Source organism: Pelecanus crispus, chromosome 1 (assembly GCF_030463565.1).
Source record: "Pelecanus crispus isolate bPelCri1 chromosome 1, bPelCri1.pri, whole genome shotgun sequence".
NCBI lineage: Eukaryota > Metazoa > Chordata > Aves > Pelecaniformes > Pelecanidae > Pelecanus > Pelecanus crispus.
The window spans coordinates 128,901,519-128,924,178 of NC_134643.1; the positions used below are offsets into that span (position 1 = coordinate 128,901,519).

The 22,660-nt window shown below is 42.6% G+C and overlaps 1 protein-coding gene across 1 annotated transcript in view; it reads left to right on the plus strand.

Moving 5' to 3' along the window:
• The first annotated feature begins 1,323 nt into the window (after positions 1 to 1,323).
• EFHC2 (EF-hand domain containing 2) overlaps positions 1,324 to 22,660 on the plus strand; it is a 62,622-nt gene continuing 41,285 nt past the window's right edge. Inside the window, exons 1-3 of the mRNA XM_075727042.1 lie at positions 1,324 to 1,365; positions 10,752 to 10,940; positions 15,271 to 15,421. Coding sequence (XP_075583157.1) covers positions 1,324 to 1,365; positions 10,752 to 10,940; positions 15,271 to 15,421 — 382 coding nt within the window. The remainder of the gene's footprint in view (positions 1,366 to 10,751; positions 10,941 to 15,270; positions 15,422 to 22,660) is intronic.

Genomic DNA, 22,660 nt, shown 5'->3' on the forward strand with positions numbered 1-22,660 from the left:
ATCCATTCCATCTATGAGAATAAGGACATTAAGCAACTGAAGTACAGCTCCTCTGAGACAGCGTGATGGCATATCAGAATTGAAATATTTGGGTTTCAGCTAGCTATTTTATCCATAAACTCATTTTTCTGTAAAAAGCAGTTCTAATTAAAAAAATATAATCATGAACAGCTTTATATAAAATGGAAGAACATAACATAGCATGGTTGCTGTTCTCTGGAAGAGGCTTTGTAGGCGATCTGGAATGCATCCTCCCTTATTAACACGGAAAATGTTACTTCCATTAAAGAAAGAAACAACCCTTCCCCCCCAAGCCATCCGTGAGAAACTCTCAGTGTACTTTCTGTTTGAAATTTAAATTTGAGCGTAATACCACCCACTGTATGAAATGAATGTGATTAAAATGATGGTTCCTTTTATTTTCAATTAAAATACATTTTAAATGTTTACCTTTCCGCACTAAATGCAAATGCCGGTGCGTAATACAGCACTGGGAAAACAGAAAGTGGAAACCCACTGACCTCATTCACCACCCCAGTGGACTAAAATGCAAAAAAAAAAAAAACCAAAAACCCCAAACAAAAAGATTTAAAAGCATCCCACTCCTGACTCCCCAAGCCTGCCAAGGCCCCGAAGTAAAATGTGCTGTGTGAAAGTCACAACCAAAAACATTAAAAATTAATTCGTGCAGAAAATGGCAAAGGCGGTAGGATTTGCCCCCATCCATGACCCCAGTTCCGGGGTTATTTTGGGGGGAAACCACGTTCAGACAGGGGTTCCTGCACCCCAGCAGGTGGGAGGGGAGCGGTACCTATGCGGGCTACACAAAGCTTTGGGCCAGAGGTAAATTTTGAGAGATCTGTGAAGAAGACGGCAACGAATTCTGACAAATTAAATAAATGGATTCGCATTTAGTTCTACTTCGGTCCCAAAGGCCGCAAACCCTGCCTCGCCCCGCTTCTGGGCCCGCCCCGCCGCACCTCCCGCACCCCGGGGGTCGGGGCTCCTGAGGACAAAGGCCAGGGCCTGCCTCCCTCCGGTACGGCCCGGGCGGGCTGTAACACCGGGGGAACCGGCGGCAGGGAGCGGGGCCGGGCCGAGCCCTTGCTGCCCGGGGCCCCGGGGCCCAGCGGCGGCGCGGCCCCACCGCCCCCACCGGCCGCCGCGGGGCGGGGCCGCGGCCGGGAGCGCCCCCCGCCGGCTCCGCTGGGCTCCACCGCCCTTCGCCCCGCCCCCGTGACGTCACCGGCCGGTCGCCTGGCGACGGCGCCCCCAGCGGCGCGGGCCGGGAGGGGAGCGGAGCGGGGTCCCGGCGGGGCGGCCATGGCGCTGCCGCTCCTGCCCGGGGCCTCCCGCGACCGGAACGTGAGTGACAGCGGAGGGGACGCCCCTATCCCTCCCTGCCCCTGCCCCTGCCCCTGCCCGTGCCCCGGTGCCGGGGCTGCCGTGGGGGCGGTGCCGACGCCGGCGTCGGTTGGGCCGGCCGCCCCTCCTCAGGCCAGGCCAGGCCAGGCCAGGCCAGGCCGGGGAGCCAGGCGGCCGCCACACGGCGGGCACCGGCCACGCTCCGCCGGCCTGAGGGGGGGACGGGGGCGGCACAAGATGCGCTTTGGCTGTCGGTGGGGCCGGCAGGAGCGGGTGAGGCGCAGGTGCTCCCTGCCGCGTCGGCCCCCGGGGTGGCGAGCGAGCGCCGGTGCCGGGGCGAGGCCTTTCCCCCCTCGCCTTACCTGGCAGGTGGAGAGCGAGATGCTGTTAGGAGTACAAACCTCCTCCGGTTTTCCCTTGGGAGTGAGAATACTTTGCAGCTAGGCCGGGACTGAGGGATCTGGCAGCTGCTGTGGGGCAGCTTGAGTTCTTTTGCATCTCTTAACAAAGACAAACGGGGAGAGGCAGATACACTCTAAATAAACAAACAAAAAAGGCTTTGCAGAGGGGGCGGGAAATGCTGGGGATGCTAATGTGGTTTTTCAGAGTTGCCAGTACTATTAAATACCAATAGCAGTCTGAATATATAAGATGGTGTTTCTATCATGAGCTACCACAGCAAACAAAAGAGAAGGCTGCCATCACTACTTCCAACTTGTTCATCAAGGATAGCTAGAAGTTTGCGGAATACAATCTGTGAAATGGTGCAGGAGGTAAGCAAGGATTCGGGCATGGCGCAGTAGCTGATGCCTTCAGGAGGCAGATGAAACAATGTAGGCTTTCTTAATAATGTTAAAATATCTGGAAGGGAATCTGTCGTTTTCACACTATGGACGTGTCATGGCCGTTAGAGCCCTCTGTTCTGCAGCCTGTCTGCTGGGGTGCTTTGCTAGCTCCTGAATCTGGTGCACCTTATGAGGGAGAGTGTAGAAGGTGATAATGTATTTTAGGGACAATTTGCAAATGATTTGTCAAGACATATGTATTAATGCCAGTGATACCATGAGCATCAGTACCCCTTTGATGTGAGACTTGTCCACGCTGGTAGCATATCTGGGAGCCCACTTTATGAGCTATGAATCAGCTTGCATTAAGTGTGGTCCAGTGTAAGACCTCTGGCAGCTCTCTGAAAAAACAAGACAAGTAGAGGCAATTGTAGCTGCCTAGGTGCTTGTACAGGGAACATGAAATTGTGTAGAAATATGTGGACTCTGCAGCCTCTCTTGGTGTGTCAGCATTGCACAGGTGTGTGCACACACAGGACCTCTTGCAGCAAGAGCCCAGCTTACAAGCAGTGAGGATGTTTCAGGCACCTTCCCCACAGACAGTAGGCTGGGTGCCATTGCTTTAGAAGGAAAAACAACAACAAAAAAAGGGCCTGGTGGTGAATACTCTCTCTCTCTTGCTGAATTCAAATTTGTATTGTAAAGAGTTGGTTATGTATATAATGCTTCAGGTAGCTGCAGAGTGGGCATATCAGCAACACTGAAAGAGGTGTGTACCATTGGTATCTGCTGGGGGGAAGCAGAATAGCTCAGCTCAGTGTTATCCCAGACTTTATTGTTCTCCAAATTCCAATTTGACTTAATTGATAGGGATTATAGTTTTTGGACTATGATGGAGTGAGTTGTCTCCGGAACACCACATGCTGAAATACATATAGCCCGTATACATGTTATGAGAACTAAAGGTGTGAAGACCAAGTCATAAATGCCACAAGACAGCATTGTAAAACCCTGGTTACACCATTGTCAGTGCTCCAAATTGCTCTTTTTGACGGTCCTTGAGATAGTGGAGTTAGTACTGATAACTCACCTTTCTTGCAATGCATTTCTGATCTCTGCTTAGTTGTTGGCTATTAGATTTAATTTTATTTTCATGTAGCTCCACAAATGAGAGGCCAAGAAGAGCATATTTAAAGCGAAAAAAAGTGTCACTGCTATAGATAAATTGAAAAGGAAAAAAGTATTTTCAGTTGTCAGTACTCAGAGCATTGCCATCAACGCTTCTTACCGCACAGAAACAACAGTAGCAAAGCATGCCCTGAAGAAGGATGAGCAGGGGACAGGGGATCGCTGTTCCTGTCAGCCCTTGGTTTATAATTATGGGTATTAATTCCGCTCTTATCACTGCTCAAGCTACTGCTGCAATTGCAATCCTCTTTTCTCTGCTCCTAACGCTTCCATCTGCTGCATATATAGGCCCACGAAAGGCAGTGGAAGAGGAGGACATGTGTTTTGTCTACCTTGGATGTGTTTAATAAGGCAGATGGGCTGTCTCCAGAAAATCAGAGCTTTAAGGTAGTTAGGGACACAGAGTCTAACTTCAGGGCAGCAGCGACTGCACTGGCAAATAGGAAGGAAGAAGTCCTTTCACAGCGCTTAGGTCTCTGGATATAAGAGCCACTAGCCTTTGTATTACTCCTCTGTTATGATTAATTCTAGCTAGCTCTACCGGGAACACTTACTTCCTCTCCAGCCAGGAGCAGAAGCGCTTCATCTCTGGCCAGGAGCAAGGGCAGTAAGACCTGGTGCCGGCACCGTGAAAGGCAGCAGCCGCTGGCTGGTTTTTACTAATTTTCCCTCCCTCAACTGTAACCGACCGGTGCCCGATTTAGCAGCTTCCCTGAGAGTGATGCTGCCGCTGCGGTCCTGCAGAGCTGGGACAAAATCTTGCTGCTTGGGTGTCACAGCTAATGAGGCTGGAGGGAAACATAGGGAGGTGATAGGCACTTCCAGAACAGCCAGAGCGGTTCCTACGGTAACATAAGGTAATGTTTCCTTTGTGCTAAATGGAGATGAGGGATGAAAGGGACAGGCGTAGCACAAGCAGTGCCATGTTTGATGTTTGGTTTGATGGGGTGAAGAAGAATGACAGCTAGCAGAAGGCGTCAGAGGCATAAAATATTTACTGTCTACAAAGAGAGTAAAAGGAACCGCCCCTATTTTTTCAAATCTCTTCAAAATCAGAATTACAGTAGTTTGTGTACACACAAGTCCACCCATCAAATAAACCCCCTTGACCTCCTTAAAACTCCTATTCCTTGAACAGAATTCCAAAGATAAGCTGCTCATCAGCAGTGCCTGTCATGTTCACGTGTGGGTGATCAGGAGATCTAATGATAGAACAGGCTGGTGTTTGAAGCACAGATTAGCCTGTCTCCTGCCCACTTGCAAGGGCCCTCCCTTCAGGGGGCTGGCTAATGGGCAGAAGTCAGACTTTTGCCCTTTAGCAAAGTTGGGGAGGCCAGAGTCTGTGCTGGGAGTGCTGCGGCCCCTTGGCAAGGCTGGTGCTCCTCTCTCCTGACAGCCTTAGAGAAGTGCCCTGGTCTGCCTGGCAGTGGCACGATGTGGCACTCGCACATCAGTTACCATCCTGTTGTGTTAAAGAGTTTCTTCATTTCTTTATTTTCACAAATAGTAACTCATGGGTTACCTGTGTGAAAATTTTGCTACTTGTTGTTTACCCTTGAAAAGGTGAATTCCTCTTTTCTTTTCTTTTGTTCCTGCCACTGACGCCAATGTTTAAGAGCCGAGGCTGCTGCAGCTTCTGTCTGCAGAGCCCAACTGATACTGAAATTGTGCAACAGTGAGATTTTCAGCTTCGTCTATACAAGTTATATGTGCGCTGCCTGTTTTTCAAGACAGAACATCATGGATCTTGATAATCATATTTAATCCTGCAAGTGGTGGAAATGTAGCATATCATACGTTTACTCTGTTACTGTGGGAAAAAGTTTGTGCATTCAGAGTCTGGACTCTGTTAGGGATGACACTGGTTGCAGTTCAACAGCATTGTTACTTCCTTTGTTAGTGTTACTGGTCCACCTCCCGTTGTCCAAGGCAGCTGTGCCTTTTGATGCCAGATTGATGTTCTTGCCTTATATCAGCAGGTAATGGAGAGGACCGTATATTCGTATGGGTCAGATATACCAGGTGCTAGCCGACCAGTGTATTTTCTTGCCTGAGGTTTGAAATCCTTCTCAGAGAGAGAGTTCTGTGCAACAGTTCTGCATGGCATTTCTCAGAGAATCAGACAATGTGTTTATAGATCTCAAGGGGAAAATATGTCCTTGAGAATATCAGTTTCTGTTGCAAACTTTAGTGGCGCAGCAGAAATTCCACATCTTCCTTGTTTATTGCAATTGCCCTCAGCTGTGCTACTGTTGCTGTCTCTGTGTTTCCTGGCTTGAGTATTTTCTGCTGCTCTGTAATCATTGGTGCAAAAACAGGACATTAGTTTTTCTTGACGGAGTGCTTGCCAGCTTCTTTATAAGTAAGCCTGCCTGCTGTGCCTTCCCTTCTTTCCCCGTCCTTCTTTCCTGAACCCTGTCCACTACCCTCAGCCCCATTCCCCCAAATCTCTCTCTGTTCACAAGCCCCAAACCCAAATCTTCCTATAGCTGCCAATCAGGGTTGCGTTTTGGACCCTTTACTTTATATCCATCTGTTGTCTTCTCTCAGGCTGTACCATCTAAGGCAGTAAAAGCAAACTAATAATCACAGAATCATAGAATGGTTTGGGTTGGAGGAACCTTTAAAGCTCCCCTAGCCCAACCCCCCTGCAGTGAGCAGGGACATCTTCAACCAGATCAGGTTGCTCAGAGCCCCGTCCAACCTGACCTTGAATGTTTCCAGGGATGGGGCCTCTACCACCTCTCTGGGCAATCTGTTCCAGTGCTTCACCACCCTCATCGTAAAAAATTTCTTGCATATGTCTAGTCTGAATCTACCCTCCTTCAGTTTAAAATCATTACCCCTTGTCCTGTTGCTGCAGGCCCTGCTAAAAAGTGTGTCCCCATCTTTCTTATAAGCCCTCTTTGAGTATTAAAAGGCCACAATAAAGTCTCCCCACAGCCTTCTCTTCTCCAGACTGAACAACCCCAACTCTCTCAGTCTTTCCTCAGAGGAGAGGTGTTCCAGCCCTCTGATCATTTTTGTGGCCCTCCTCTGGACCCGCTCCAACAGGTCCATGTCTTTCCTGTACTGATCCAGGCTGTTAGTGTTGATGCACCTTGTTCTGGGACGTGTTAAGGAGGCACCACAGTCGCTGGGAACAATGTCTTGAGGTAATCCTCCTTTTACAGTACCACTTAACCTCTGAACATACTGAAACCTCTGCAGCAAGCCGGGGATGATAAAAGATTTGAAAATCGGTAGCTGAAATACAGCTTTTCACTAAGCAGTGAGTGCTAACTTTGTGAGAGATGCTACTTATAAGTATTGCAGGAACTTCTGCTGTTTGTCTCATCTCTGGTGGTGAACTGCGCTGTCCACAGGGCAGGAGGTCACATGAATTTGACTGGCACAGTGTGCAGAATTTGCTTTTATTTCCATTGCTTAGCCAAAGCAACCAGCAGACTATATCAGCAGCCTAGAGTAGTTCAGAAACGCCACAGTTCATCCTGATACAGGATTTGAGCTGCTGCCGTTCTCAAGGTGGGAATTAAAATTGGATACGGGGAAGAGAACTGGACTGCTACCAGCGGCTTCTGCCATAACTCCCTGTGGGACTTGGTTAAAAACATGTAGCTCCTGAGACAGCATGTGTCACAGGGCTCCTTCATTACTCCAGCTGCTGTGGTGAGAGGTTTCCAGTTGTGTTTGGTTCAGCTGAAACGTGCAGCTCCCTGATGAGTTTGCTGTGACTCTCTACCAGAGTATTGAAAAACAAGATGGAGGGAGCATGAGGCAGTGTTCCCCAAGGACTGCAGTGGCTGAGTTTGCAAAGCCAATAGCTGCAGTCAGAGAATCCTGACCTTTGCATTAGTCACTATCGAATGTATCCTCAATATTTATTTCAGGCTCACCGCACAGAAAATGGCCAGCTTTGTTCAGCAGATCTACAGCCTGCTCAGTTTAGCTGCATTAGCACAGCAGACACAGTAAAGCTCATTCCCTGCACTCTCACAGATTTCTTTTAGAAGTCATTTAATATTACTGTGGAGGTAACATGATGTTCTGTCACTATTTTAGGCTGGATGTGGTCTTAGTTCATTAGCTGAAGTTCTCATTTTTCTCTTTTGTGATTGTCAATTATAATTACTCTTTTTCTTAAGCTTTCTTTTGGGTTTGTTTTGGTTGGTGTTTTGTTTTGCTTTTTTTAAAAGAAATAACTGTACAGACTTTTAGAAGAGATTATTTTGTATATGGATTTAGGTGCTTTTCATGGAGAAGGGGCTTATAAGTGATTCTATGATTAGGAATCTAAACTAGTCTTTCTGTTGAACCCTAAAAAGTTACAAGAATGACAAAAAGTTTCTTAACAGAATTGCAGCTGTTGGGCCATGTATTTTTCATATCAAATTGTGAAGAAGTTGTGATTTTGTCCCTAAATTCTGGAAAATTTCCATCAGGAGCACACCTGGATTACTTTGATAAACACTTTACCACACTGTAGCTCGCCAAAACCCAGAAATAGATGAACAGCAAATGCTTCTAGAAGAAGCTTTGAGGACATGAAAGGCTTTCCTTTGCTCAGGAAAACTGCCACCTTCACCATGCTTTGATAACTATGCCTTTCTCCCTAACTATGCTTTGGTAATGGGGGAAAATAATTAAATACGTGCTGTGCCAAAAAGTGGATCTGTTCTATAGCACGTTCAGTATAAATCAGATGTTTCTGCCTACAATTTCCCTTTTAAAACTCAGCTTGACTATAGTTACTCTACATGTGAACTGATAAATGTAGAAAGCTCCCTCCCTTTCTGACTTCTCTCCAACTCTTTATCAGCTTACCGAGAAACAAAATTATGAAAACAAGAAAGAGAAGAAGAAAGGGCAGCTCAGTAGCACCCAAAGGAGAGGGAGAAAACCATCCCAAGTGCAGATGTGTTACAAAGCGGGTGCCAGACCCCGTCAGTGCCTGTCTGTTCCAGAGTCCTGTACCAAGAGAGCGCCTGTCTTCAGGGAGGGGTGGGATGACCACATGAAGATCTGCTCCTAATGCCTAAATGTCAGTGCTTGCACTGGACACCGGAGCACGAAATTTTGTATCATAGATCACAAAAATGTGCTGATATGAAATATTTGATTTTGGGCATTATTCCTGCAAATATGCATCTCTTCTTTTCATCTTGTTAAATTCCTGGCTTGAGCAATGCTGTGTGGCAGGGGGGCCATGGGCTAACTAGTAGTTACACAAACAAGTATTTCCTTTTATTGATTTTCTCTTTTATTTAGTGACCCTTGTTCTTGAGTTATAACCATATGGTTCAGGAGTAATTCTTATTTTCCTTTGTATTATTCTTGAAACTATGATACTTGCCATGTTCCCTTTTAGTCACCTCTTTTCAAAACATTGCTTACCTTTTAAATATCTTCTCTGGGGAAGTGCTTGCATACTCCCAGTCATTACTGTCCCCAGTAGATGAACCTTGTCTTTGAACCTTTTACAATGATTGGTTCAAAGGGTGCTGGCTAGCCCTTGTTTTGCTAACCTAATCAAGGTATGGCCATTGATTATTATAGTATTAAGAATAATGATTTGTAAAAATGGTAATTTATTATTTTCCATACCACTGTCCTTGCAAAAGGACACAAGTAGTATGCAAAAGGATTTTAAGCACAGGTTAAGCTAAGGTAGTGACTGAGCTGTTTGTGTCAAGGGCAGCTCTCCATCCTGTGTCATTGGATTTAGAGCACCGCAAGGCAGGTGAACAGTTCAGATTGTAACTTCCAGTGTGCAGTAGTTTGTATATATGAGCGTTGAATGTTATAAGCTATGAGGTTGGTTAGCTGCCTTTCAGATTCTTCGCTCTCTTTCATATTGGCAGAATGAAATAACTACTTGGTTACTTTCAGGTTTTGCTGCTTCACTGCTTGTGCTTGTTACCAGAACCGCTGTGCTGAGTGTATTGCGTTATCTTGGAGCACTTGAATGTTGCCATGATGAAAAACAATTATCTGTTCCTTTTCTTTGTTGTTTTTCTTGGCCATTTTTTGCTTCCTCACAGTAACTTAGAGCTGTCTACACCTTTTTTGGGGGGTACTGGTTTAAATATATATGCGTGTGATAATTAGTATTGCTCAGTCTTCCAAACGAGAGGCAATTTTGGCCCTCTGCTAGTTTGCTGGTGTACCTATTCTGGTGCTACTATGAGAATTTTGCTGTCTAGCCTTTTCCTCTACCCAAAGTCTTCTCTGTGCTCACCCATAACATCAGTTCCTCCTCCTTCAGCCTCATCTTCCCTCATGTTCACCCAGACCCAGGCCGAGGGAGGGCACAGCTGCGGTAGTCTCTGTCTCCCCTTACTAGGTGTGCTGGGGTGCAATTATCCAGTGGCCCTTCTCTGCCTTCCCAGACAAAAGTGTTTTGAGGATTTGAGAGGGCGAGGAAGGGGGAAATAGCAGAGCAAGAGGAGCTAACGGGTCAGAACTGCTGCTCATGGGAGGAAGAGTTAGTGGAGCTTTCTGTTGGACTCTCCTATTTCCCTGTCCTCTCGTGTGAGACTGATGTGTGGGGTCGTTAGGGGATTGCTGCCCGTGCGCAGCTCACACCGGCTGCCTCTGTTCGAGGGAATGGGCCAGCAGAGAATTCAGCTCATTAGGAGGGATGTTCCCACAGGCAGGACTGATATTCATGTGAGGCCAGAGGCTTTTCTGCATCACTTCAAGACTGGCTCCAGCCCCAGACAAGAAGTGGAAGTAGGCAAGATGGGAAGTGCAGTTGGTTGTGCATATTTTTTTAAGCACTCCATCCTCAATTGCCTGAAAAAACAGTAATACTATAAAGAAATCACTGCAGAGACCTTCATTTGGAATAAGCCCAGATGGAATGAATATTCTCTCTTTTGATTCAGATCCAACCTCCCAAAATTCAAGTGTGTTTACTAGTACAGAGCCATTTATTTTGCACTCAGGGATGCAAGTGTAAATAAGATCTTTGACATATGTAATGAGAGCAGGCTGTTCTCTGGGTACTCCTGAACTGTTTCCATTTGTCCTCTGGAGATCTATAGAAAAGGCTTTTCCCCTCTACCTTTTGCAACAGCTCTCAAGCGTGACTTGCTTCTTTCTACCACACACCTCAATCCTTGTTGCAGGGAAGGACGGGGGGAAAACAGCCGGTATCATCCTGTCTCTCAGCCTGGGTAAATTACTGGAATATTTTTCCATTTTCACCTACAAGGCTGGCAAATTGACCACTGAAATATGTCACTTCACTTGCAGCATTCTGGTTGTTACAGGTTTTTAGACTCTGTATTTAAAGTCATTATAGAGAAACTTTTACATGATTAATCCCCCTTGCCTAGATAGTTAGCTCTTACGGATTTAAAAACACACATGCAGATGTTTTTTCTCTCTTTTCTTCCAAACTTTTGACAGATAGGGAAAGAAAAGTTCCACAAGTCACAGCACTGGGGTTACTGCAATGATGTTGCTATGCTGGTTGGAGAAGATAAACCTGGAATAGGAGGTGAACTGTTACCTGGTCAGAAGCTGAAACCTAAATACAGTGTGTTTCCTGAAGGGATGGGAAGTGATGCTCCTGCTTGGGTAGCATTTGACAAACAGGTATGTAGAAATCTGTATCTGTATGTTTTTTATGAATAGCTACAATATGACAAAGATGGTATAAAGGTGAAATTCAGTTAGTCAAATACTTCAGAAGATCATTTTGTGCGTGCAAAAAAAGCTCCCAGATAGACAAAAAGAGTGGTAACATCTGTTTTTCCATCATATTGGTATACTGGATAATTAATATAAACATGTATCATGCCATACAGCAACATATAAAAATATTTCTGTATTGGGGTACATCTACAGGATATAATAAAAATAAGGGAGTAGTGGATATATTTCTTTTTAGTGAAAATGGTGACAATAAAGGAATTATTTGGCAACCTGGTAAGAATGAATGTAAGGTAGGCCTCAGTCCAGGAGAAAATGTGTATGGGTACTCGGGAACCATTAACCACAGTGGAGTGCTGTAGGCTCAGAATTCACTTATGCTGTCATGTTTGCTTGCTCAAATTCTTGTTGACTTTTGTGTGATCTGTTCATGTGTAGTATGGGTAGGTTGTGTCTCTTACAGACATAGGAATTTAAAATTATTATTTTTTTGTTTTGTAAGAATGTAGTGATATCTTTAAAGTTAGAGAGTCATCAATTAACTGTAATGTGTGATGATATGAATTTTGTAGCACACTGTCATTACTTTCCATGTTTAAATTTACATTAAGTTCTACTTAGCGGTTTTATTTCTAAAGCAAAAAGCCTACAATCAGAGAAGAAAAATGATCCAGAAAAAGAAATCATTCAGCAGATCGCAGAAATGTTGCATGACTACACGATTATGGTATTTAAATATTGGGAAGAATGGCTAATCTCATAATTTTTGCTTTAAAAGAAAAGCCATGGAGGTAATTACAATCCAATTAAGCATTTGTCTCTTTGGCAGACCAGAACTACTACAAGAAAATGTAAGACTTGAACAGATACACATGACTTTGATTAGCATTAGCTCAGAAGTCCTTAATACTGCTCACATAGTTTTCAGCGATGTGCTCAAGTATGAATTGGTCTAATGTGCCAAAGTGTTAAGGCTTCAGCCAGTCCTGCAGTTGCTTTATCTGCAGCCTTCTTTCAACGAGGAGGTGTGCATTGGCTTCTCAGGGTCATACATAAGTTAGCAGGAGTTGGACCCAAGTTTATGAGACAAAGGGGTTAGGTCGGACGCAGTGGGGACCTGCCACTGAACATGGCGGGTGAGATGAAGTAGCTAGCCTTTCTATGTTCCATCTCTAATCAGAGTATTCCTCCACAGGGCGATACAGGGCCAGAGTCTGCAGGTTTGGAGTTGGCCTCTGGAGGGCTCACGTGTTTGTATTAATTGCAGACAGTCAAAGGGTACTACCCAACTAATTCAGCTTCCCCAGTTAAGACCCTAGAATGCAGCTATATCCTCCAGTGCTGCAGTTTGTGGCTCAGCAAAATGGACTACATGAAAAATGGTTTGAGTAGGTGTTTATCTTTTTAAATATAGTCCGCTTTCTTACCATTTTTCTTTGGTTTCTAACTTTCAGCAGTACCATAGTAGTTGAAGGAAGGACAGGCATAAAACTTCATTATTAAGTAGGTTAAGAAATAGCTTTTGCGATTTCATATGCCTAATAGGAAGCAGGTGTAAATTTAATTTCTTCTATGATTAAGTATACACACAAGGCCTCCTGGGCTTGAAATGATGTTTATAATTTGACTACCACAGGTGCTAGGAAAGCCTTGTGCCAACTTTACAAAATGCAACAGAGTTTATTCAATATTTGTTACTTTTGGTTTTTATATGTAACATTTAATTTTTTAAAGAGTGGGATGGGAACTTTGCACACAGCAATGTACTACAGATGAGACATGAGTTAGGAAGAGTTACATTTCAAATATTTTTAAAATTAATGTTGCTTTAAAATTAAAAGTAAGTCATCTTCTTTTCTGTTCCTTCCTGTCCTCACCTTTCCTGAATCATCTGTTTTGATCTGCAAAATTGCAGTTGGCTGCTGCATATATTTCATACGCTAACATGTTGATAAGGGTATAAAGAGAATAAAATTTAAGTGCAAAAGAACTTGCACAAACTCTTCGAATGGAGTAAACCAGGTGTATGCTCAGTGAAATACACAGTATTTAGGACCTGATTGTGCTTGGAGATCTATGCAAACAGACCATTTCTCCTGACTGGTGTCTCACAAGACAACCATTCTCAGAGAGGATCGTTGACAAAATTAAGAACAATTAGTAATCAAATAGGGCACTTGAATAATATGTTTGTCAAACAACTATACTCTAGTGGGACTAGCAGAATAGGGAGAATAGGGTACAGCATCTAAGGACGTTTCCAGTGGTTGCATGGCTTATCAGCAGCTGGACAAGGAATGAAATTCAGCTTCTTGTCAGCTGAACCCAGGATGTTCAGACTGGGATATAGTGGTTCCACCACAGTACCTTTTAAGAACCCTGGAGTATTCAAAAGATGTATGCAGGACTCCTGGTCCCTCCAGAATAGTAGCTGGAGGCCAATAAGGATGCCTTGGTCACCAAGAATGACACTGTACAGCAATATTTAGACAGATGGAAGGAAGAAGAGGTGTTAAAGGACGCTAGAGTGTTTGTGTTGGCTCTGTTGTATGTCAGATGTTTTACCCAGTGTTTTTTTATTTGATACATGAAACAGTGAAATCCACAGTTAAAAATTACATGTGGCCAGAATGAATTTTTATTTATTTTCTACTAGTTCGTCTGTAGGTTGTTCAGAAAAATGCATGTTGTACTACTTAAACAAACCATAACTGATGGTGTCTAGATTCTTTTGTGTGAAGATTTTATGCCATCAGGTTTAACAGGTGACAGTTACGTCATTTGATTATAGTTTAAATTTTATTTCTCTGATGGTGGCAGGTCACGGTGCAGGAGAGTTGATGCCAAAAATATATCTGTCATATTGTTTGATGCATTCTGAAAATCAGTGGGATCTCAGCCTTTGAAATAGTTTGTGGAAACAGAGTTTTTCTCATCTTGCAGTTACCCTGCCTGAGAGAAGGGAGAGTGGCCTATTGAGAAGTCTGAGTGGGACACAGGGCAGCTGGGTTTGTGTGCTCCTGAGCAAGCCGCTAGCTCTCTCTCCCCAGATGCAGAAAATGAGGTTGTGTTTGTCTATTAGGGTGTTTTAATTTTCTGTCATTAGTATTCATGGAGGTACTTTGAGGTTCTCAAAGACACGTGCTAAAGGAATACAGACTATTAACTGGTCTGTTCTGTGTCGTATAGGGATCTTGGCTAGCTCACTAAATTTCAAGCATTTCCAAGCCAGTCTGTCTGCCAGATGCTCATTGAAACATAGGGAACAGCTAAGTTGTCTTTTTTCCAGTGCTTTAGTTTGTCTAATGAACCAAGAATGAAGGTAATTGAATATATTAAATAGAACCATAGAAAAAATGTAGTATGGATTAGCACTGATTTGACCCAAATGTGTTGGGGGGGTCAGGATGGAGACCTTGTTTTAATTATTGCCTCCTTGCACGTATACCACAGCAAGCATCCTAGTAGATAATGGACTACTAAGTAGGTACTTCTTGCACATTCCCTTAAAATTGGTCTTGGTGGTCAAACACCATAAATGATACCAAGAAGTGCAAAATTCGGTAGTGGTTTGCTGAGTTTGAGTTGGGATCTTCAGGCATAAAGGCCACTGTACTAAACCACTGAGCACCTCACCTGTGAAGGCTTTTTCCTTGCATTATTGCTATTGCAAGAGACCATGAACACCAGTTGGTATACTCTCTGAGATTTGCCCACTCACTGAATTGCAGAACTAGGTCAGTTTTGAAATGCCAATACTGCACAGGTCTAAATGACTCCTGAAAAATGTCACTTCTCTCTGATAGTCTTCAGTACCATTCATTAGACAGTTTGTAGGACCTGCTTAAAAAGAACTCTCCTTTCCACTTAGCTCAACGGTAAAGACATTACTGTCATAATGCACTTTATTTTCCAGCAATTCATTGAATAGAAGTCTAAAATTTGCTTCAGGACCTAGGTAGCTCATTGTGCTATCAAAAGTGCTTTGTTCAGAAGAATTTCCAAGCAGCCTGCTGATAGTTTTATATTTGATTTATTTCTTTACTTTAGAGTTCCATCTCTGCTTAGATGTTGTGATAATAAAAATGCCAAGCAAAGAATTTTAAATTTATGTGATTTAATGTGGATTTCTATTCTTACATTTCTGACAAATAAATCCACCTCCTGAAATCTGTACATTTAGTTGCTTTTAATTTATACAAGTTTATTTTGACATATTTTGCAAAAACATTGAAGATTTTGCTGCTTTATATTTATTTATTGTTTTTAATAGGTATTGTCTTTTGATGCCTATTTTGAGGAGGAAGTGCCTGACAAAAGTCAAGAGCTATATAGAATCAGACATTGTAAAATATACTTCTACCTTGAAGATGATACAATTCAAGTGATTGAGCCCCAAGTGAAAAACAGTGGCATAACTCAAGGTATCTATTTTTAATAACACTCTTTTTTTTGCCCTTTATATCTTTCTTCAATACAGTGTTGGTCCATTCTAATGGATACGTAACATGACTTCTTACAGTTAAAATGGGCTGTAAGTGAACAGCTATAATTGTCTTTTCTTGTTACAGATCATGATGTGAACTTTTTTTATTGTCTTAGTTTCTGAAGATGTAGGTTTTGTAAGGCTGAATCCCCACCTGCACTCACAAGTACAATTTTTTCTCTAATATAGCTGTTTAAAATCATATGATAGTGGGTCTGTTGTCAGTGTCGTGTCACTTCTGCAAAACCAATTTGTGTTCTAGATCTCCATTCCTGAGCGTGGTTCATCCCATCTTGGCACTGACAGTAAGTTCTCTAGTGGCAGCTCTATAATTGTTCATTAGCTGCTGCAGTATCTCTGCCATTGTTGAAGGAGAGCACCGTTTGTGCCACTGACTGTCGTTTCTTTTATGATTAAGGGGCCCTTGGCACAGTAATTTTTCCTTAACGCCTCTAAGTTAAGAAGCTGCTTTGCCTCAGGGTCACATCACTGCACTTGGGCCAGCCTGGGGACGTTTGGAGGAGGGTTTACTGGGCTGATTTACTGGAGTATTAATGGACTTGGTTTACATTAAGAAAATGTGATCTAGCAGTCAACATCCTGTTGCAGAAGGGGAGCACAGCTGCTGCTGCTTGGTGTTTATAGGTCACTGCCAGAATTAAAAAAGTTTTCAAGGGATATAGTCCAGATAAGCAGGATGTCTTGGGATGAGTATCTTGGGATGACTGCGCCTCCCAGTCCCCAAAGATATTTTGTATGTTCTGGTGGATCTTAGCACAGCAATTTTCAAAAATACGTTAACCATGTAACTACTGTATTCTTTTCCAAGATGAGCAGATGTTATCAATTTCTCTGTCTACAGAGTAGGATAGTGTTTCAAGGTGTTATGTGCATCATTACTGTTAGACCTGGGTTAAAATTACCTGGGAATCTTTTCTTAAACCAGTACCAGGCCCTGATCTTCCTGTGTTGAGTGGTTCTTCTTGCTGGAAATCTTACTGACTCTTCAGCAGGAACTGATTTTGAATTCGGAGGAACCTCGTTCTACTCCTACCTGGGCACGTGCTTTTTCAAGACCTGAAGAAAGGCATATTGGATCTCTTCTCCTGGGAACTTACAAGTCACCCCCTCCCTGCACTCATGTGTGAGGCCAGAGACATCATTGGGTTTAGGTTTTCCTTGACTTGGGTGTCACAGGAGTGGAAGCAGCTGTTTCTGGATTTTGTAGCTTAGAACAAATGACCATCGACAAAGAAAGTACAGTTAACCTGAGAGGCAGAGGCGATGTCTTTGAAGGGGAAGGTGGAAGCCAGGTTCATTAGAGCAGGATAAAGCAAATTCAAACTGATTCCTTTGAATCTAGCTATAGTCATGAGTCATTTTCATTGTCTTTGTAGTATGGGTTGTGCAGACTGCCCCTTCAGGCCTGATGTTCCTGGCAGTCTAGTCATGATCCTGTGGTGACAGGAAGGCTAAAACTTCCCCGTTTCCTTGCTTGTATCCTACGTTAATGGTTTTGGAGTCACCTTTGGTACTGGATCTAAAATTGTCTGAACAGTGTTAGAGAGAAACAAGAATTCTTTCAGTCTTCTGTGCAAGAATGTTTTGAAGGCCTGTACAGCTTTGTATTAGTACTTGATGTGGGATAAATGAGTATACACAACATATTAAACTGATGGATTAAAAATAAATGTTCCAGGATCTCAAAAGTGCACCTAATTTATTTGTTGATGGTACCTGGGCTGGTAAGGAAGCTCTGTATATTGATTGTGTTTAGGAAGGAAGACATACTATAGAATGAAAGGCCTAAGGACTATTTGGGATGTGTTCAGGCTTTACAGTTGATGAGAAGATCTGGGGCCTATACTTTGTCATAAACATCTGCAAAAATATTCTTCTTATCCTAGAGGTTAATATGATGTAGATGGAAAAAGGTGGTGGAGATGCCTATCGGAGGATTCTTTACCTACATGCACTTAGGCAGTGACTTCATGCTCCGTAACTGAAGAACAACCACAAAGTTGTTATGTTAATGGCACTAAATATTTGTTGTTGAATATATGCAAAAGCAGTATTTCTTAAAAAGAAATCCCAAACCATTAGCTGCTAGTCTTATTCCATTTTCAATAAAAAGTCGGCCTGTTGCCTCTTTTAATATAATTATATATGTCTCTTATATTATTCAAATTCCTTGTCCTGATTGGGAATTTTTAAGGCTGAGAACAACAGAAGCGTAACTGTCTGCATTGTGAAGCTGGTAAACTGAAGCAGAAAGGAATGAAAATCTTGCCCATGATCGTGCAGAAAAGGTCGTTAACAGGATGAGGAACTGAACTGAACTGAACTGAAGTTCAGTTAAGGATCTTAACCATAATGCCGTCCCCTGCACGTCTGCTGAAATACAATGTTTCAGTTAATTATAAAAGGGGTTTGTAGAGGAGAGCTCAACTGTAGGAGAGCTTGGGTTGTTGGAAGGTAAACTGCACTGAACAAAAGACCACAGGTGTGGGGATGTGGGTGAAGAAAGAAGTGTGGGAACATCAGGAGCAGGATAGGCTCAGTCTGTGTGGACAGTTGGAGAGCTGCAGTGGCAGGAAAGGGGTTGTGTGAAGGAAGAACAGCAAAAAACAGTGATGGAAAAAGTGGAATTGAACTGTTGGAGGCAGAAGGTGGTGGTGACCTTAACTTGGATGTTTACCCTGACAGAAAAGATGAAAAATAGACAGCTCAAATGGCTGTTCTCAGGAGTCTTCTTGCAGAGTAGATATAGCAGAGGTAGGGTAGATCAAAGGCAGGTGGTAGGGTAGATCAAAGGTAGATCTTCTTAGCTTGGCTGGTTAATGCCTTGAGGCCACGGGATTACCAGTGCTTGTGCTGTAACCCACAAATGAGAGCTTGATGGTGTGAATGGGTGTCCCTGGGCATGGTGGGATCAGAGAAATGTAGTAGTTTCCCACTGTACTCTCTACTGTGGGTAGCACCTGTGGCTTTGCAGAAGAAAAACTTGGAGAAGCTTATGGACTGCAGGAAGATTTGCTGAAGGAACAGCTGTCAAAGAAGTTAGAAGAATTTTTAACTTTATGATTTTACAAAACTAAAATTGGCTTTGGGGAAAAAAAGCAAGCCAGAAAATGCGCTTTCACCATTTACCATTGATCAAAATCTCAGAATGACGCAGTAAATGATCTGTGGGAAGTGTGTTTCAGTGACTTTAAAAAAGTGCATTATTGGCTGCTGTACTTGGACATGAATTTGGACAGATAAGGTTGCTACCAAATAACTGAAATTTAAACTTCATTTAATTTGGAAACATCCTTGCCTTAGTTTGAACTTTGGAAAATATTAGAAGAAATCTATACAGACAGAGAAATTCAGTTCAAAACACAAAGGAATGCAGAGGCCAACCTGAACTTGAGAAAGCAGAATCAAAGCAAAAAATACCAGGACAATCACAGTCCACAAAAACTCACTAAAGATAAGGGAGCACGTAGTGAGGAGGACAGTAAACTCAACCGCATAACAAACTCCACTGTGTTCTTCCAGAGCCAGACTGCTAATTATTCTTCCCATATAAAAAGAAATTCTCCCGTAGAGAGCCAGGCTAGATATGGCAGTGCAAGTGTTTTGTAGATCTAATTCCCAGTTAACAGGACAGTGGCTGGCTGATACTGCCTTATCAAAAGGTCATTTATGTCCCATGGGGTTGACTGTAGCTTCCAGTGCAATCCAGGCCCTGCAAGCCAGAGCAGAGTGGAGCAGCTGGCTGGTTTCCCCAAGGTCAGCCAGCTGAAAAAGAGAGTGGAGCTGCCTGCTGGCTGGGTTTCCAAGGCCGGCTGGCTGAAGAGGAAAGTACAAGCGGGAAAGCGAAGTTGCAGTCAGCTCCTCCAATATAACCGATTATCTAAGAGTTTAAGACCTCCCCTGAGGCCTTGAAATAATTGTGATTTTGCCATATTTAATGGTGGCCAAATCATGACCTTGTGATGTTCCGAGGCGGGTGAATAAGTGAATGTAAGAAGCCTCCTTGTTTATTGGGGTGAACTCTTCGTGTTGCAGGAATAGTAGTGGTTGCTTCTCCTCCTTTCTGTGTAAAGTGTACAAACTGCAGGTGTTCCCCATTCCTCTCCTCTCTCTACTGCACTCTTGAGTAGTGCAGAGGGAGTCGGAAAGCTGTGCTGAGGAAATTCTTGATACCGCTTTATTTCTTCTGCAGAGCAGTGTAGCAGCAGAGACCAAATCATTTGCTGCCCAGCTTCATGAGCTGCCCCATAGTCAAAAGGCCCTCACTACTATTAAGGTCTCCTTAAGCTGCTGCTGTAGTTGCCAAATGATCAGAAGCCCCAAGAGAAAAGAAGGTATGCTGCAAATTATGGTATGGGAACTCAATGCCATCACCACTGTCACAGAAAAGCAGTACTCCAACTCCCTTTACGAGAGCATGGTAGAGGAGAGCTTTAGCCTGACCAGATGCAAATATTTAAAGTAATGCTTGGTGGTGCAGTAGGATAGCCAGCTCAATAAACTGACAAAAGACAAAAGAAACATCAAGAATAGCCATCCATCCTGAGCAACCTGAGTGTTGCACATGCCCAGATCCTCCTTTAACAACTTGTAGCAAATTTCTAGAAGTAGAAATGTAATTATTTTCCAGAAGGAAGGACAGTTTAAAAAATGCTGAGACCTAATCTCAGCTGATCAGTTTTTATTGAAATTCAAATTCAACAATATAAAATGGATCCTCTACATGTGTAGATCAGGCACAGTGATACCTAATAAAAGCAAAGGATTGCTACAGATATTATCTTTACAAGACATTTTCCATAAGGAAGGAAATTCTTACCCCTAAGAACAAAATGGGCACGTGTATTATACTTTGAAAAGTGATATGAAAAAGTAGCTGAAGGCTTATTCACCAGTTCTGAGGTGAATATACCCTCAGAAAACACCTCATATTAGAAAATTGTCAAGTATTATATTTTCACTAAAATGATGATTCAACAGGATTTGCTTTTATGCAAAGGACTGTTCTGAATTAGCACATTATCTGTCGATTTTTGTAGGAGTGACCCAAGGATTAGCCAAAATCAGGTAACGTATTTTAAAGTATGTGGTTTTCTTAATGGTAACATGATGCAGTTTTGCATCGTGTCAAAATGTGCTTACCATGTTTTCTAACTAACATTTCCATGAGGATGCATCTTAAATACATGCATAAGTATGTTTAAGCCCATAGAGTTTCAAATTTATTTTACAGTCAAAGGTCAGTAACCAGAATGTCAGATTTGGTACATGTGAAACACCAGGATGCTGAATGGGTCTTAAATAATTATTTTAATGGGGATGTAAAGTAAATCTGCTTTGCTGCTTTATTGCCCTGAAAAATTAAGGGTGTGTTTTCATTTTAGGAATTAGAATTTAACAAACAACTCCGATAATGTAGTAGTGGAAGGTATTTCATACAGATTAGTCCTTAGGGAAATAAAGCAAACACTAAAGAATTTCCATGGACTAACAGAAATAAGGCCCTTCAAACACCAAACAAAGCCACACAACGATATCTTTCTCCTTCCTCTTCCTCTGCATCTCTTCATCCCCTCTCTCCAGGCCCTCCTCCACCCCCGCCTACCCCCAAAAGAAAATAGCAGTGCTGGAAGATTATCAAACGGGACTCAGTGGGAAACACCACCAGATGCACAGCTGAAGGGCACCGGAAAGAGATCCAGTTCTGTAGTGAAAGATAATGAGACAGACCTTTCAGATAATTATGTCTAGTAAACTATTATTGTAGTAGTAGGTTAGTACTGGAACTATTTTTAGTTTTGGAATTTTTGTGTGTTTACTGTAGTCATCTTAAAGTTGCACCTTCTATAATTACTGTAATTTTAAAGCTGTTGGGAACCTATGGTGGCAAGGAATTGTTATAGTAGTATGGGTTGGTGGTTCCTGTCTGGTCTTAGCCAGTGGGTATCTGCATTATAAAGCTGGTGTTACAGAGGTGTCTGGGTTGGTAAGCACAGCAAAGGGCCTGAGGTTGAAGACTGGACTATCTTTTTATTCTCTGCAGAATATTTTCGCACAACTATACTGAGGTATTGATGTGGCAAAACTTTCACTGTTATCCTTTTTGTTCTCTCATAATGTTGAAAAAAAGAGTTTAGCCCCAGCTTTGCCAATCTGCTGTTCTTTGTGAGGACTTTTGAAGCATTATGCAATTCATCAATGTATTTGTGAGTTTTCAGCTGATAGATCAACAGCAGATTCCTTCTCTTTTAATGTGGTGAATGTAAACAAATACAATGCTCCCAGAGTAACAGTTCTTTCATTTAAAGACTATCAAGAAGAAAACTTAAGTGTGTACTTACTTTATTAAAGTTAAAATGCCTCTGTTTTTTCTTTGTTCTTTTTATTTTCCCTTTCTATTTTTTTTTTTTTTTTTCTGATAGTGTTCCTGTTAGACTATGTTAGCCAGAGTTCCTGGCTCTGTATTTCTGAGATGGATCAATATTTATATTTCTCTGCTGCAGCCTAGCAATCAGCCCAATGCATCTCAGTTGTCTCTACTTTCAGTTTGCTGCTTTAGGAAGCACAGTTGAATGCGCCTACTTGATAGATCACACTTTTTTCCTTGCTAGGGCAGTTTTTTCCTCTAACCTTAGCTATGTATGGCTCTCCTCACCCTGCACAGCATAGACAAATCTAGTCCCTCCTATATGCCCCCACCACATGTTTTTTTGCACAACTTCTTGTGTGTTTATTTTAAATAAAAATTAATGTTACTAATGAGTACTGGAGACTGCTTTGCTTCTCAGAAGTGAAAGACATTTTTTTTCTTAATGAGAGCAGTCTCTTTGCTATTCTTGTTGAAAAAATACTTACCTGTTATGTTTGCAGCAACACATGGGGATTTATTCCAGTGTTTTCCTGTTTGCTCCAGAAGGTGATAATTTCTGTATTAACTTAAGTCAAATACTAGAACTTGAGGTTCTAGAAGATGATCAGCACAAAGTATTGTTGTTAATAAAAAGCATCCTCTTACCTAATAGTTCTTTTGCTGAATGAAGGATGATTTTGTTTGTCCTATATGGCTTCATCTGTTTTGGTCATATCAGCATAGAAAATTAGGAAGTCTGTGAAATGATCCTTAGAGCAAAAGATATTCACTCTATGAATTTATTCT